Genomic DNA, 18,319 nt, shown 5'->3' on the forward strand with positions numbered 1-18,319 from the left:
CCTTGTTTGGGAGATTCCTGACCACACAGACAGAACAGGAAGTGAGGGAAAATCTCTCCACTTTCTATATGCCAGGAAGTGGTGCATCCTCCATTTAGGACATTGATGAGTCACAGACCCATAACAACTATAAAGGTTCTGACTTCACTAGATCCATGCTTATCATTGGTCAAACGTATCAGTAAATGCTACAAAGCTTTCAAATTTAATTTCAGTTTTTTTATTTGCATTCATCCTACAATCGCCACTCTGCAGCATTTCAGTCTCTGTTTTTTGTACATTTTTTGGTTGAATGACACCCAGTACTCTCCACTTCCTGTAAGCCTAGGCTGTCATGGACACGCCCCCTGAACCATTAAGAGGCTGAGAACATTGTGTAATTCTGTAAGTGCCCTTGTATGCAGCATTAAGGACCACCAACTGCAGGAGCAGAGGACCGCCAATGTCACATGAGCCTTTAAAGCTCCAGGGATAAAGATATTTATGCTGTTCATTTTTTAAAGTGAGCCCCACAGAGGGCTGGAGAGAGAAGGGGGGAGTAAAATACTAACTAAAGCTGGGCTTTAAAGTGATGTAAAATCTAACTCTATGGGGTGTATTTTAAAGCAGTGAATCTGACATTCACTAAAACATTCCTTGGTGGAGAATATTCCAGGTTTTAATTGTAGTAATTGATTCTCCACCAAGGAAAGTTTCAGTGACAGGTCAGATTCACTGCTTTATAACAGGCTCACATACATATATATCAGCATTGGTTGTTATTCTTTTTTCTATTGTGATAGGTTCTCTTTAAACAAATAAAATGCCTCCATTGGGCTTAGTAAAACATCAAATGAGAATTTAATGCGTTTGAGTGATATAATGCACAATTTTTTCTTTTTTTGTATGATGGTTGTTATTTCTCAAAGCCCCAGTGCCACAGAAAAGGCGTCTTTCTCGTTTATATAAGTAGATGATAAATCTGCCCTCTCCTAATTTGCATACAATTTGCATTTAATACTGCTGAAACTGTCATCAAATGACATGGCAGTCATATCACGCTGCACAAGCGTTTCGGAATCTATTCGCCTGGGGTGATCTATAGGCGTTCTATCATTCCAGAGCAATAAACAACGACACTCAGGAGCCAATTATAAGGATTGGCGGAGCCCGGCCTGCCATGGCATAACACTTGTTAGGTGGCATCTCAGGGCCATAAATTGAATATAATTCATGGAGCGTAAATTGCGAGGTCACGGTACAACACACACAATGTTCTTGGGACAAACGATGGACGGGCTGAACTGGGGAAATGGAATTCATCCATGCAGTTGAAGATATCAATCTGCTATTGGAAAGACGAGATTTTCCAAAATTAGATATCTGCCTTCCCTTACCCATACCTGTTCCTACTCCCCATTATGGGCAATGAGATGATAAAAAGTCCTGGGGCATTTATAGCTGCGTCCTCTGGTGGTTACATGCAACTACTAAAGTTGAGGAATCTGAGGCTAATATGCAAATATCGAATTTTTCACAAAGTCAGTGGTTGGCACCCCCTTCTGCCTCTAGCTATTGGTTATTGAGCCAGCCAATCATACTTATGGGCCAGGAGTTAGGCGTAAAACCGTCTCATACTTTGACTTTGGGTGTTGGAGGAGTCAGTGGGCCTGCAGACCTCAAAGGTCTTCTATTGCCACTTTAGGGCATTTTGTGGAGGGAAACCCTTTAAAGCAAGTGTCCCCAACTACTGGGCCATGGGTTCACAGCCTTGTCGGCTGCAGTCTTCACTGTAACAAGAAGGATTTGTGTCTTCCCTCCTGTTAATTCACTCAGCCAATCATGTAAACCTGGTCCTCTCTCTTGTCATTTCATTCAGCCAGTCAAGTAAACTGGGTCCATGTAAAAATATTCTTGCATGGAACTGGTCTGTGGTGCAAAAAAGGTTGAGGACCACTGCTTTAAAGCAAGCTTCGGTATGTTTTTATTATAGACATATGCATATGCTTAGAAAGGACACATGCTTAAACCAGCATTTGCATAGGGTTAGACACTTCCCCGGGGAACAGGTCAATTGAGGAAAAAGAGCATAAATGTTTGGCGCTGCAATGGATCAGAGGGACACTATTTAAGTAAAATGTAGCCTGTTGGTAAAACAAATTGCACGGGTTTGAGTTCCTTCCCTTAAACATACTCACATCCTAACCACAAACCCACACATGAGCTAACTCCAGCCCCTAATCTTTAAAGATACCCTGTCACAGGTGAATTATCTGCAAGGTAACCCTATCCAGAAGCATAGGGCCTGGTGGAGGTCTGGTGGGCCAGCTACGTCCTTCATGCTGCAGGAAACCAATGGAGATAAGAACCTAACTGGCTCTTTACAAGAAAGAATACAATTGTAGGCAGCTGGCTTCTGATGTAAAGGATCCATAACAGGTAATGACAGGGAGGTGTAATCTCTGGACCCTGACACGTCTACAATCAATAAAGAATTGTGAGTACTTACCTGTCCTGCTGCCCACACCCGCATCTTAGCTTTACTGAAGAAGAGCCTGAAGACTTTTCCTAAAGTGTCAGAATCCTGGCCCTATGCTTCTATTTGTGGTTCCTCCCACAAACACCTATGGCCCTTCTGTTTCCTGTAGTGATGTACAGTGATGAGCGCTCACTGGAAATGCAGGCGTCCGACACACACTGAAATGTTTCTGATGTAGACATGGTTTGGGGTATAAAACAATTTTTGCTAGGTTTTAAGTTTAGCAGGTTACCAACTTCAGCACTTTGGGAACAATTGATATCCAACAAGCATGCAGCCAATAAAGTTAGAAAAAGCCAGGTTAGATCCAGGGCATTACAGCCAGGCAACTAGCAATTTCACAAGGAGAAGTCAGCATGGAAGCCTTTAGTACAGATTTCATTTAGGCATAGCCATACAATAAAGACCAAACATGGCACCAAAACAAAGTTCTGTCTATAACAAAACATACCAACATACAATATGCCATAACCCCCAATCCATGCCAAATACAACCCCTTCACATCCCAAATTCCATGAAGGACTCCTAGGAGATTTTGCAATGAATTGTTCATCAAGAGGAACCAACACCCTGATTGAGGATCATACCTTCTAATCCAGGTCATGGGTTGGAATAGGTCTGCCATGGTTTTGAGAGCCAAGCCCATGGAGCCTTCAGTGCAGTCCCACTCCCTGTATCTGCTGCAAATTATCAGGATCTATGAGGAGTATCATAGTCCAGCTGCTTCATCCAGGCTGATGATGACAACACTCAGAATTCCAAGAAACATGAGCAGTGTCACTGATTTTACCTGTGGCTTCTAATCAATTACAGCAATGCAATTCACAGCAGATCATAGGATTAGCCTAAATGTGGCCAAAAAAATGGAAGGATGGTTCATTTAACCAAACTCTAGAAAAGAGAACCAGTCTTGGCTGCATGCTTGTGATAGTTTAATGCAGAGGTATGTAGGGTAGATACACAAATAATGGGGTGGGGGTGTACCAGAAGCAGCGGTAGTCTTATTCCTGCCAACACACATAGATCATCACCTAATCTAAATAGGGGACATTTGGAAGCCATGTACTGATCTGATGTATTGCTCTGCAGGAAGTCATTCATCATATAAGTCATGCTAAAGTGGCCTTGGGTAATAATAATGCAAACCAAGGCAGTGCAGGGGATCTGCATTGAATGAATTGCAAAAAGGCACAAACGCTTACTACTATGCATGCCTAAAAAATGGTAAAAACATAACAAATATATAACAGATATACAATATGGAAAAGAGAATGTGGCTTTAAAAAAAAATCTTGCTTTTCCTTGCACTTCTTGTAAGAGGAATTATTTCTTATAATAACACAAAAATATAAACGGATTAAAGGATTTACATGACTCATGTATAACGGACATTCTCCTTTGAGAAGAAGCTGCTGATGTCATTGGCCAGGTTGGAGAAGTGGGAGGAGTCAGGTGCAGATAGATAAAGGGGAGGCTGACTTGAGATTGTGATCTGTGTAGGTGGGGGCCGGATGAGTCATCCACTTATGTTCTCTTCCTCTATTATCGTATGACATCACTTTTCATTCATGACTTTCCACTGTGTAAACAAATTACTGCTATTTCCACGGTGATCTCAGCATGCCAGCTTCAAATGAATTTATGGATATGTATTCCTCGCAGACAGTTCTTCACGCTCGGCTTTGGATGGTCTGACATGAATTCCAATTATGCTGACATTTACCAATAAATATGAGGAAAGGGCAAAGAGACGGGCACAGCGGAGAGAGAATGATTATTGCTGGAGGTGAGAGAAAGCTACAGAAATGGGAAATGACCAGTGCAGAAATCCAACATATATGGAGTTGGTCACAAATGGGCCAATCAAAAACTGAAATCAATGACCTCAACTCGTGTAAAATGCGTGCTGCTGGGACTAAAGGTTGACTGGGGGAGCAAACACAACCAACTACCCATTTCATGGTAGGAAGGGACAGATTTGGGGGCTCTAAAATGTCCATGGTGCCCTGGTGGGCATGGTAAACATTGGGTGTTCCTGATGGACAACTTACACACCATTTCACATCTTAAAATATTAGTTTCCCTTAGAACCCTCAGCCTTCACATGATCCTTGGCCTTCACATGATCCTTGCCTTTGACACGAACCTTGGTCACATGACATTTTAGACCCACAAAGGTGGTGGAATACTTCCCATTGCCTGGTGCTTTGATCACAGATCTAAACATGGATCAGGTAATGCCCATTGTGGGTAATTGTCCCCAGGAATATCACTACTCAACCACCAGCCCAACAGATCTTTTAAGTTCTGGTCCTGGGGAGAGGGGGGGGGGGGGGGGTGTAATGCTCCCTTGCAGAGCGGCTCAGCCCTACCCTGGCTGATATTCACTGAAAATCCCATATGATAGCAATGAAGAGTGTATTTCAATTTTTGAAGGGTAATTGGAAACATCAATGATCACTTGCAAAGATTTAGAGATCAGATATGGTACATATGGTTGCTGGAGGGAGGTTGTATATATAGTATACATAGAAGGAACATACTGTATATGATAGCTGGAGGAATTGGAGGGAGGTGGTAAACATGGATGATAACAGGGAAAGAATTGAGATGGCCTAGGGGAGCCGAAATTATAAAGCCAACGTCCATCATTACAGACAGTAAAGGACAAAATAATGAAGAATTTAGGAGCCAGTTAATCAAATTTAGAAACAGGAAGCCATTTGTAAGGAGCCAGGGGACACATGCTTCTGTTTGCCTCAATATCATAAAAATGAAACACTGGCTGCAATTTTAAGGTACAGTGGCCACCAAACTCCTGGGATTTGTCTAATGAAGGATCCAAAAAATCAATGTTCTGCTCTGATTTCTTCTCTCTCTCATCTTTTTACTTTATCTCTTCTTTCCCTTTCTCTCTTCCTCTCTCTTCCTATCCCTCTCCTTGTTTTTTCTCTTCATCTCTCTTTCTCTTTATATCCCTATATTCCTCTCTCCTTTTCTCAACCTGTTTTCTTTTTCTTCCAATCTCTCTCTCTATTTCGCTGTCTCTTTCTTTACTTTTCTGTTCTTCTCTCACTTCTTCTCTCACCCTTTCTCTTCCTCTTATCTCTTCCTATTTATATCTCTCCCTGTATTTCTGTCCCCACCTATCCATATATTCCTTTTCTTTCTCTCTTTATATTTCTCCCTTTTACTGTCTCCTTCTTTTCTTCTTCTCTCTGCCTCTCTCTTCCTATTCCCCCTTTCTATTTCTCTTCCCTTATCTCTTCCTATCCATCTTTACCCTTTCTCTCTCTCTAATTCTCTATGTCTTCCTCTCCCTTTTTTTACCTTTATCTCTTCCTATCTCTCTCTTTCTATCTCTCCATCTCCTCTCTTTGTCTACTTTTTCTCTCCCTCGCTCTCTCTTCCAATGCCCCCACCTCTCTCCACCTTGCCTGCCAGCTAGTAGATTCTGCAAAGGTGGTGAAGCACAATGTCTTTCCTTCTGTGTTAACAGCTTTCCTGAAAGCCGCACTGTTAAACAGAAAGCTTTTGAAGTTGAGTAACACAAATTTTCGCTCCCTCCGGAGGGGAGAAGGTCTGTCTCTTTCTGTCTCTTAAATTGGCTTCTGCACAAGCAATTTACTTTTCCAGTAAACCGCAGGAGTGGAGATTATGGATCCGTTTCATGGTGATCATGTAACACCATTACTACATAGGCAAAATGATACATCACTGGGCAGTGGGTGGGGTGACATTGTGTCCAGCGCCATTGTTCAACACCATCACCCACAATATAATATATGGACACAGGAATATTGGTACAATGGGTGAAGGTTGATGGCCTCTAGGCCACCATGATTTTAGTTTACTAGGTGTCAATAAACTGTAATTGAGCTGAATCGATCGGGGCATTTCATTCTTAATTGTTTAAAATGTAGTACATTGGTTCATATATAAACCCTAGCTTTCTCTTTAATTACTTAAATATACCATACCGGTTTATCATATATATAACATATGATGTTGATGTTTTATGTACACAATCATAGACACACTACAGTGTTTTCTCAAAAACATATAAGAGGTAAAGGACTCATCATTCAATCTTTGGATTTTCTAAATATTTGAAAGATCCTTATTGGTGTTCTAGAGTAATTTGTAATCAGGATTGGGATTGGTTTCTCCTCCTATACTCATCTGACTACTACATTTGTTTGTTGATTAAAAGCTGGCCATAGGTGGGGCTGCAAATGGATCTATATGGGTACTCAAAGAAATTTGGGGTACTGAAATCTACTGGAAGGAACAGATCCCTTGTTGTTCTCAGTTATCCTGAACTCATGAGAGGGCTACAACACATCCAAACAAATCGAAGTGCCTGAACTAGGACCTTAACAGCAGGCAAATCAGGAAATACTGAAAAAGAAATGAGTTTTAAAATTACATGGTACAGAGTTTCTGTGATTGAAGTGATTGAGTTTACATTTACTGCAACTTTTCCTTGTGGTGACGATTTCACAGATATGATATGCTTAACTAAACCACAGAGCTCCGGTGATCCTTACTGAGGCCTCCTGGTGCCTTAAAGCTTTTTCTCCAAATGCTCATAATTCATAAACTGCACAGTTTCCATTTAGTATAGTGGAAGACCCTTCTTGGTATTAAACCTCCATGGCAGACCTTGTGCAGCCACATGGGCAGCAAAGATGGCACAGTACATGTAAAAAAAACATTGAACTTCTCTTATTTTATCCCCTTTTGGTTTGTTAAATATACATTTGAAAGCATTCTAAGTTTAAAAGATTAGCTGTTGATCCTTCCAGTAATGTGAGAGCTGATAACCTCCTGTGCTCCCTACCTGTCCTGTCATCAATTACATTTTCTAGGGCTACAGAGACACCCTTTCATGATAAGAAAAAATAGGGAAGGAACAGGATTCCATGATCCAATCTTGATCCTGTTGTCCTGATACAACAGGGTTAGGGGACGTTTTCACCTTGGGATTAATGGAGCCACCACATTTAAGAAACATAAGCTGCAATATGTTCAATTTTTGGGTTTAGATGAACTTTAGGTCATTCTAAAGTATCTTCTTCATTTATATTACGTGTGTCATTTTATCAAGCCTTCAGATGCTAATAAACTTGCCTTGATATTCTTCTACCTTTCCAGTTGAATGGGAGCCACTTACCTTAATTTTTACCTTCAGCGCTGCTTCTTCATTGTGCAGTCCTTCTTAGCCTTTTGCATCCAGCTTCTGCTGTACATGCCTAATTCTTTGCCCATTTTTTCCTATGGCTGTATTTCCAGGATGCCTGGTGGCTGCCATGAGTATGGACTGGCTATATGGATGGGCCAAGCAGTGCATGGTAGGGTATAGACTCTGTAGGATATATTTCTGCAAAGGCTATGCAATGCTGGACAGAGCCACACCTTTAAGAACCACACTTGAGGAAAGGCCTCCAGATAAGGCCTTGTTTATATGGACAATTTTTAGCATTTTAGCACAGTTATTGGGTGGTTCACCACCAACCAACCACCGATCAACGACCATGCTTGGTCAATAAAATGCAATTCTAGAGTTAGATGTTCCTCAATCACAGTAGATACCATGTTCTCCATCCTCAAGTAAGTTGTCTACTGAATTATTGCTTGCCAGTCTCCTGTCAGCCAATATGGGATGACCATTGTCCATAATTTTAAATGTCTGATGATGCACAGTTGACAAGTGGTACCCTCACCTCTTTACAATGTCCTTGTGAACCAAGCCAAAATATTAGAGTAGGTGTCTACCACTCAGGAACATTTAAAGGACAACTACAAGTGAAGTTGTTCTTTAAGTGTCTTTGCAGCTTGATGAATCAGCCCAATGGTCTTATTAGTAAACAACCAACAAAATCAGGAACTGGCTCATGTCAAAAAAATTAAGATGCATGCTGGGAAAGGACAGCCGGTTCAGTAAAGGACAGCAGATACGTTATACACCAGGGACCCTGCCAGTTCTTCTGATCCTGTTCAAGCAGCTGGAAACAGATCACATCCATTATACCAATCCCTGGAGTGCACTGCAAATGCAAGATAACTAGAGAGAAATCAGATAAAAGGCAGCCAAGATATAAGAAAACAATGAATCTTATCAGGGTACTGGGCTGAATGCCATTAGGATTCCTCCTCCAGGTGTCCGCTGTTAATATGACTGTGATAAATCCAAATCCCACTTTAACAGCTCGAAAAAAAATAATTTTTTTTCTATGTGCACATAAGATACAATCAGACAATATAATCAGACAATATAGTCATTTTTTGACTCTGCATGCATTACTTCTCTATTGGGGATGCTGTGAGCAGCACAGTGCACAAATGGCAATAGCTTGGTCAGTGGCTCAGAAATTTGGACCTGGCCCCACCTGTTCCTCCAAATCTTTGCCCCACCACTGATAGCTACAGATCTTTTGGCTTCAATGCTATTTTTTGACAAGATCCCTCTATACATCAAACTCTTTCTCTATCACATTAAAGTCCCAAATTCCCATCAGTCTTGGCTTTACATCAGGTGACCTCTTTTCCATCAACCTTCACATTAGATGTCTCCTTTACATTGGAGTTCCCATCGTCCTTTGGGTGTAACTTCACCAGCCACCAAATCTATTGATTTGTAAGAGGCAATAAATTACCCTATATCAGGGGTGTCCAAACTTTTTGTAAAGAGGGCCAGATTTGGTGAGGTGAAAATGTGTGGGGGCTGACCCCTAACCAGGGTGAGTTTGGGCGTGGTCTGTGTTGGTCCCGCACAGCACACGCCCACCAGGGTGACGTGAGGGATTCCCTGTGCACAGAGTCCGATATTAGTGAGGGCTCTGTGCAGAACACGTTATTTGAATCAAAGTGGGCTTGTGCTGTGCGGTTCCTGTACAGCACACGCCCTCTATAATGACAGAGGGGATTCCCTGTGCACACATGGGGACTCCTGTCCTGCTGATTATGCCCGCCGAGTAGCAGGCCAATAATTGCAAGGCGGCTGATCAACTCAAGCTAGAAAAATAGCTTTTTTGTACGTGTATATTTTATACTGTGGTGAACAGTGCTGGCAGGCCGCATATTATTGATTTTTTGTCAGAGGTTGCGGGCCAGTGGAAATCTGAACACAGGCCGCAGTTGGCCCCCGGCCAACTTTGGACATGCCTGCTTTATATATATATGTATTATTGGTCCATATGGAGAACTCTTTTCCTTATTCACTTTAAGGTCATTACAAAGGACAAGAGGGCACTCTTTGCGTCTGGAGGAAAAGAAGTTTAATCTGCGGATAAGGAAGGCATTCTTCACTGTAAGGTCTGTGAAAATGTGGAATCAGCTCCCTCAGGAAGTAGTTTCAGCAACTACTATAGATTGCTTGAGGAAAAGCTAGATGATTTCTAGAAGCCCAGAATATAACTGGGGATTAAGGCTTTAAAGTAAAGATAGAAAAAACTGTTGATTCAGGGAACATCCAATTGCTATGACTATGACCATAGGGTTTTATATCTGGGATATGTTTATTTCTCTAGTGGTTGAACTTGATGGATTTACATTATTTTTCAACCTAACCTAACTATGTAACTATTACATTTTTGTTCATAGGATCACATACAGCCTTTTTCCACTCTGGACCCTTTACTTTCTTACATATCTGATGGGAACCCCTAATCTTCTGGGGCAAATGTACAGGCAACGGGTCCACTCCTGCATTTACCACCATAGAAGAAATGTAATTTTTTCCTCTCAATTAATACAAAGTGATTTACAAAGTTTGTTTTTGCATTCTCTGTTTGTCAAGAGTTAAGGAACCATAGTTGGGTTTATAATGAGATTTATTTACAGTGGAGTCATAGGGCGGGTGTCACATAAGGTAGCGTGAAGCGGCCTTTGTAATAATGAGCGGCCTATTTTTTTATTACTTTGCTTTTTTTTGTCCCCTCTCCTCAGTATGAGACAGATAATCTTTGCTTAATTGGGCTAATCAGGGGGATAAGGAGAAATCTTTATCTGATGCCAAACCAACCAATGCAAGAATTGCATTGGTTGGTTCCAATGCAGGGACAATTTGCTGCCAGGAGGTCTACAGATTTAGCAAAGGTTGGTTGGTCTGTTAAAAGAGAACTCCAGACAAGATAATTAAGTAATGATGAAGTGATGAAAGTTACAGAGTGACAACTTGAGGAGAAGAGGGAACAAAGGAAATGCAAAAGCTGCATTGGGGGCTGATCTGTGTTACTCATCTATGAACACAGCCAAGCACTGCGCAGCAGTCAGAATTTCATCTCTGATCAATTGTCTCAGGGAAAGAAACTGTAGATGTTTACCTTGGGTGATTCCTAAACAAAGATGGCTCTGTATAATGTATAAAAGAAGAAAAAGAAGGAGGTTCATGGCTCAGGAAAATAATATATACGTGTATTTGTTACATAATATCAAAACATTTTCATAATGCAATCAGGTATTTTACCTTGGTCCTGTAAACACTTCACAGGAGCTAGGTATATATATATATAAAATGAGGTGGCTCAACATATAAAGTTATTAGTGAAGAGAAGTAAACAATAATGAACCTCCAAAGATGGCTCTGTCCTTTTACACATAAATGCAGATGGGATTGTTAGGGGGAGCACTGTGATCTCAATTGTAGATAATAAAAATAAACCAACTCAACTTTTTTTTAGACAAGAATAGACATTAGATTTGATTAAACATTGATCTCCTTTCCCCTCCATATTAATTCAGCCTGATATGCTTCCTTTCCAGAACCAGCCAATGGGAGCACTTCCTAAAATTTGCAGGGATATGTTGGTAATTGATAGGAGGGGTCCTGGCTGATTTAAACAAACCAACAAACCAACCAACAATGGTGCCAAGATAAAAAAACAAGATTTCTGAGAGTATACAACCCTTCCATATAATAACCAAACACAGAAATGGAAGATCACTTGCAAAATTATATATTTAAACCCATTAAGTTTGTACCGTACATTTAGGGTGTGCAAACCATGGGGACCAATGAGCATAGCATTGTGTCTCTCGATCTGCATCATAAGTAAATAGTTTTTCATAAAAAAACTTGCATGTTGAACCGGCATAAAACATCTGACATATTAGGGACATCAATACTTTTCCAGTAAGAGGCTATAGTCTGTCTGGTTGCACATAAACAGTGTGTCACCCTAGGCTTATGTTCAATGGGATATTTTTCAATCCCTAAATTGAGTAAGGCCAGAGGAGGGTTTGGTTTTATAATCACACCAGGTAAATGAGATAACAATTTAAAGAGCTTTGTCCAAACCTCCTTAATACTTTTGCAATACCAAAACACACGGCACAAGGAACCTAATTGGCCACATCTCCTCCAACAATGGGGTGGAGTATTTTGCTATTACATAAGGAGTTTTATACCACTTCCTTTATTTTTTAACTCAGGACCAATATATAAATAAACCAATAATATGCAACTAACTTTTTCATGACTTCCCTGATTTGCATGCTTGTTCCAGGTAAGTGACCTAGAGAAGACTATTGCCAGAGAATCGGTTAACAGCCAATCAAATATGCATATAAATGTAAAGATACGTTATTGCCTATAAAAGGTAAGAACATTGTTCATTCCCGGTGCTATCTGCATTTATACACTTAGCCAGTGCAAACTACAAACCCCTGAATGAAATAAAAAGCAGCATGTTGAATTTGAATGTCACATAGGTGAAATCTACAACAACTCATAATACTTGTATGAACAATGGCAGGCAAACAATTCAATAGGTGGAACACATACATTAACAGGAGCTGCTATACATGCCAAAGTATTTGTATTTTGTCCATTCATAGCTTGCCACATATCACAGATCAGACCTGATCTTCCTTTTCTGCAATTAGAGAACACTTACAGGTCTTGCTCCTCCCCTAACCTGTGACTTGAAGGAGGAAGTTGCACACTGATGAGCTCATTTCTGATGAGACTAATGCCAAGTCAAACTTGGGTTCTTCTATTAAAAAAATACATTGAGTATTAAAGATTACTACATTTATATTTATCTGGTATTCTTTTTATAATTTTGGGGCAAGAACATGGCCAGTGAAGGGGTGTTGGGATCAGGTTCTATAGAACCCAATGCTTTAGAGTAAGTGTAGTGTATAAAACCACAATAGTTAAGGAGTGTTTATGGTGGTAATAAATCACAATTGTGTTAAAAAAAAAAACAAGTGCCTACCCTTATAATTACATAGATAATTTAGAAGTAAAGACAGAGACTTTAGCAGGGTTTTTGGTACAAGCATACAAATAAAAAGGGGCCACTGAACAAACTAGTGGTCAGAAAAAGTGGTTGGAGCATTAACATTGCTCAATACAGTACATAGTAATCAATGATTGAATCGAACCACAATATTTTCTTGGGGTTCATCATAGACCAATATTAGGCACTAGACATATACCAACTAGTCAGCTTATAAACTGGTAATCATACAGAGTATTTAACCATCAAAACATGTTATTTAATATACCCGACACGTTTCGCCAAGTCTGGCTTCTTCAGGGGTGTTTTTGACAACATGCGTTGGTTGCTTGCGTGAGTTGTATATAGTTCTGTAGGATGATGTCCTAGGTTTTGTAGTTGTATACAGAATCAGGGGGATATCATGTCATAAAACCACAATACCAGAATAGGTTGCTGATCCTGCCCTATTTGTACCCCATTCCTGCTGGAGGGCTCAAAGCTGCCTATATCCGGGAGCGACCCTTGTACCAGGTCCTATGATACCTTTTCCTAGTCTTTAGTTATGACACTCTGAAGAAAGAGAGCACAGGGAGAGGAGATGGCGTAAGGAACTGGGAGCACAAGGCAGATACACGTCTCCATGTGCTTGGCCATAGAATGTGACATTATGGCGGAGTATCACTGCCCTTCCCTTTGGCTGCACTTATGCCAGCTGCATGATATAATACTGGTAAGACTCCGGATCACCCAACGCTATAGATCACACTTGTGATCCTCATCCCGACTCAAAGCCAGAAAATTAGCATTTCCAGAAAGCGGTGACCAGTGACCACTTGCAGTCTCCTCTCTCCTCTCCGTACAGGTTTCTAATTCAGTACAAACACAGTGCCATGCTGATCTGCGATACAAGTGCTCCATCCGATACCCACCGTTCATGTTGCCCAGAGGCTGAGCACTGATCATCTAATGACCCCCCAGGATGAGGCCTGTTCCTGGATCGTTAGCTCATGATGGGGCTGCTGGTCATTATCACAGACTCTTCTAATTGCTCTATTTGCCGAGCCCAGTCAGGCTGCAGTAACTTCCAGTGAAGAGCATTCATCCAGGAAGGAAGCGATCAGCACTAGCCGCTCCGACAGCTCACAGCCCCGGGCTTGCTTCATAGAAGTAGCTGGTACACGTCTTCCATCCACACCCAGCAGGGTCCAGCCATAAACACCCTTCCAGCAGACAGCTGTGCCCAGGGTGCACCCATCATACTGTAGGGGGTTGGTTGGAGGGACTAATATTACCAGCAAACCTATGCTAAGAAAAGGCTCCAAATGCAACACCAACACCTAGGACCTATAAAACCAAGGCCACAGTCCTGAGATGGAATTAATGGGTGTTCCTATATACCAACAACGCAAATCAAATGGTTCATCAAATCTGCCATTTTTTTTTACACGTTTTGTGTTAGTAAATTCAAAAGCCACTTATTAAACCAAATTGCAAAAATGGTGCTACTAATAGAAAAACATGGTGATCCCACCAGTTAGTAGTGCTTTTTTATTCCCTTAAACTGAAGCATGAACCTTAGGGTGGCAACGTTCTCCCAGCTGATCTTTTCTCTGCAGTGTTGCCACCCTTGTGCACATGCTCCATATTTCTTATTTAAAAACTGGGTTTACACATGCTCATCTCCCCCATACCCATGTCAGAGGCAGGAATACTTGTCTGGATAAGCTGTAGTTTGGGGATTGACAGCGGCTCCTCCTTTGAGGCTTGCTATCAGAATATCTACTAACATATTTATACGTTTTGCAGCCCAGGGTGGCTTTTCTGCTTGGTTCTGCCTATAGATCAGGGCACTGCAGGCATTGATCACATTACTACAATAAATAAACTAAAAGAAATGTATTTATGCTGCTCCAATTGCTGAGTTTTATGCAGAGGATGATCACTAACAGTATTTCCAAGCAAGATACTTAAATGGATAAAGAAGGATATAAATCCACTTACTGTTGATTGACTTTTGTTTTTATACCATGACCAAAATAAATTTGTTCGTCGTAGCTTGAAAAGAAGAAAATAACATTGCAAACCTAGGGTGCCATAGGAACCTTTACTTGGCCAAAGCATGATGAAAAGCAATTGGTTTTCTTTGCTGTCAACCCCAGCAGTATATTATATCCCTCTATCCTTGGGAGCAAAGAAAACTAGCCAGTACTCCCAATAATAGGGAGTATGTGCCAGCCAATTGTCAATTGGCCATGGACTGTAACATGGGGCAGGAAAATGGTCCTTACACCCCCTTACCTGCTTTGTTTAGGGTCAGGTTGGAACTTGAAAGTGATGGCAAAACCAAAGTTATTCTTTTTAGTTTTGGGTTAAGTAGAAAAGGTATAAAACCTCTAAAGTTTATTTGCACCTTTTGAGAGTTTGTGCCAGCTGGCATTCCATAAATATCCATTTAAGGTTCTTAGCACACATGGGCCCCATGTTGCATGTCACTTAAAAAAGAAAGCCAGTGTGTCTCCAAAACAACACATTGCCCTGTATGGAACCCCAACTGGAATGGGTGTGCTGCTATCTTTGACATTTTTAGGATTGGTAAAAAGTGACCTGTGTCTCTTGGTTCAGTCTTCCTTCAATACTACAGGAGGAAATACTAAATAATACAGAAACATTGTATCAAGTGACTGCTAAATGAAGATAGAAGGAAAATAAATAAAAACTAAATGCCAATAATGAGCTAGCATTGGAAAAAAACAACCGTCTGTATTGCCTTCTGCCAATCAATCAGATTCAAACTTTTTCCAACCACACTTATTCTGATTGGCTGTTGTGGTTTAATATCCACAGTTCACATTTTAATCATTTTGACACCCAGAGGCCCAGTGACAACAAACCCATGAAAGGAATACAACACCCAACATGCTGATTTTGGCATGGCAGCACTACAACAGCTGGGCGTGTGGAATTCCAATTAGCAGGCGCAGCTCCCTGGCACTGCCACATCTAGAAATCCCCCGATCAATGCACACCAAGCATCAACTAATTAACTAGTTCAGAGGCAATAATAATAATTATGCTGATTATGTGGGTCCGGAGGTTACAGGAAGGAGAACGTGGGCTCAGAGACACACAGACCGCTTACTTCATCTCAGCTCTGCCAGCTTCTCTGTGCTGACCTTCCCTCCTCCATCAAGTTACTGACTACTGAACTACCCTGTCACCTTATATTATTCCAGATCCCAACTCCTCCATGTTATATATGCACAGGCCTCCCTGTGTACCTCTAGGCTACCCCCTCCCACACCTGTTTACCTACTCCAGGCGTATAGACGCGGGAGGGATGGAGAATACATGGTAACCCATTGCATGCTGTGCAGCTGTTCAAAATCACATTATTCAAAATACATCATCATATACATATACATACACCACACCCAGATATATCATATGGGGGAGGAAATATAGAAACATTATATCAAATGATATAATAAAGCATATGTGCTTTTACTATGATATTGATGTTTTTAAAGAATATGAAAAAGATGAAAGAAATAGAAAGATACATGGAGGGGTAGACAGATATAGATAGATAGATAGATAGATAGATAGATAGATAGATAGATAGATAGATAGAGGGATAGATAGATAGATAGATAGATATAAATAGATAGATAGATAGATAGATAGATAGATAGATAGATAGATAGATAGATAGATAGATAGATAGATGGATCAATAGATAAAATAGATATAATAAGGCATATGTGCATTTACTGTTTGTGTATTTAAAGAATAGAGAAAATATGATAAAAATATATAGATAGATAGATAGATAGATAGACAGATATAATAGGATATAATAAGGCATATGTGTTTTTACTGTTTGTGTATTTAAAGAGTAAGATAGATAGATAGATAGATAGATAGATAGATAGATAGATAGATAGATAGATATAGTACACTATAAAAAATTCCAATAATACACTGCAAAAATAAAAACATTACACATCTACACTTAAATATATTTTTCTGGTATCAAAACTGCAATACATTGAGATATAATAAGAAAACAAATAAACCTAACAATAAATAATGCAATGAGCCAAATAATAATAATGGTTGCCATACTGCAATATATAAACAAGGGCTTTAAAGAGTCGGTATAGGTAGATTTGGGGGGAAATTGCCTTGGCAATAAACATCCATCATAAGATAGATAGATAGATAGATAGATAGATAGATAGATAGATAGATAGATAGATAGATAGATAGTCTATGCAATATACGGCTAATATCTAGCTGCATGGTTGCAATAAGTGTAGGTTTACTTATTGCAGATTACAAGGACACATATTCCATGGCCAGCACCAGTGGGAGCAGTCAGTAGTAGGCAGGGAGGTAGGAGCAATGCTCAGAGAATAAGCATCCTCCCTCCCCCTGGGGAGAAGGGGGCAGGGGAGACCTTCTGGGTCTTAGCATATAAAGGGGTTACCTGAAATGTGGGGGGGAAGCCAGGTGTAGCCCCAGGAAAGGAGAAGAACCAGCTGGGGTTGTGCTTGTCTTTTCTCTCTCCGCCATTCTGTCTGTGAGATGCTGTGATCAGGCAGAGGGAGGGGAGAGGAGAGAGGAGGAGGATGGAGATGCTGACAGGTAGGAGAGGAGGAGGACCAAGAGAGGAAGAGGATGACAGGTGGGTGGAAGTGGTGAAAATAATACATACACTATATATATATATACAGTAAATACATTTAATTTGCCTCTTTCAGTGATTGCAAAGATACATTATCTTATAGGAATAATGTACAGATAGAATGGGGTTAATATTTTAAAGGTTGCACCAATATTTCAGAAAGTGCAGCTTTTGTCGCTTTACAATTCACTGGAATCTAATGACAGCAGTGTGCCATAGGTATGAAAATCCAATCATAACTGGTGTAGTCTATATGAATACTTATTCTATTCTATATATATTTTTTCATACATGTCCCAGGGTTACTGTCTGTCATTTCACGGATGGCTCTTGAAAATGAAGTGGTCGATGATGTCTGTTAAGGTTTTTATATGCTTGTAAAATTGTGACTCCCATTGTTGTTTTGTAGGGTTTGCTGAATTAGTCTGACCTCCTCTATCCTGGTGGTGACCTCATCTTCCTGAATGTGATGCCTCTATTTTGGCTCTGACCATTCCATCCTAGGCACCTTCTTCATCCTGGCTGTGTGACATCTCCTTCTTGGCTGTGGCCCCTCTATTCTGGTTCTGACCATTCGCAGTGACCCTATTGGCTGTAATCCCTGCATGCCGGATGTGACCACCTTCATCCTGGCTGTGGCCCCTCTATTCTGGCTCTGACCATTCCATCCTTGGGAACTACTTCATCCTGGCTGTGTGACCTCTCCATCTTGGCTGTGGCCCCTCTATTCTGGTTCTGCCCATTCCATCATAGGGACCTTTCCACCCATGCTATGACTCCTCCATCCTTGCTCTGTCCTCTTCCATCCTGGCTATAACTTCTCTATCTTTGTGGGGCCCCTCCATACTGGTTGTGCACTCTCAATGCTGGCTGTAAGTTCTTTA

At 40.8% G+C, this 18,319-nt stretch overlaps 1 protein-coding gene across 2 annotated transcripts in view; it reads right to left on the reverse strand.

Moving 5' to 3' along the window:
• Nucleotides 1–17,331, reverse strand: part of MAPK8IP1 (mitogen-activated protein kinase 8 interacting protein 1) — a 49,187-nt gene extending 31,856 nt beyond the window's left edge. For both annotated transcript variants that reach the window (XM_072422066.1, XM_072422065.1), the window contains exon 1: nucleotides 17,238–17,331. In XM_072422066.1, the coding sequence (XP_072278167.1) occupies nucleotides 17,238–17,323 (86 nt within the window). In that variant the 5' untranslated portion in view covers nucleotides 17,324–17,331. The remainder of the gene's footprint in view (nucleotides 1–17,237) is intronic.
• Nucleotides 17,332–18,319: the final 988 nt, after the last annotated feature.

This window comes from Pyxicephalus adspersus, chromosome 9 (genome assembly GCF_032062135.1).
Source record: "Pyxicephalus adspersus chromosome 9, UCB_Pads_2.0, whole genome shotgun sequence".
Classification (NCBI taxonomy): Eukaryota; Metazoa; Chordata; class Amphibia; order Anura; family Pyxicephalidae; genus Pyxicephalus; species Pyxicephalus adspersus.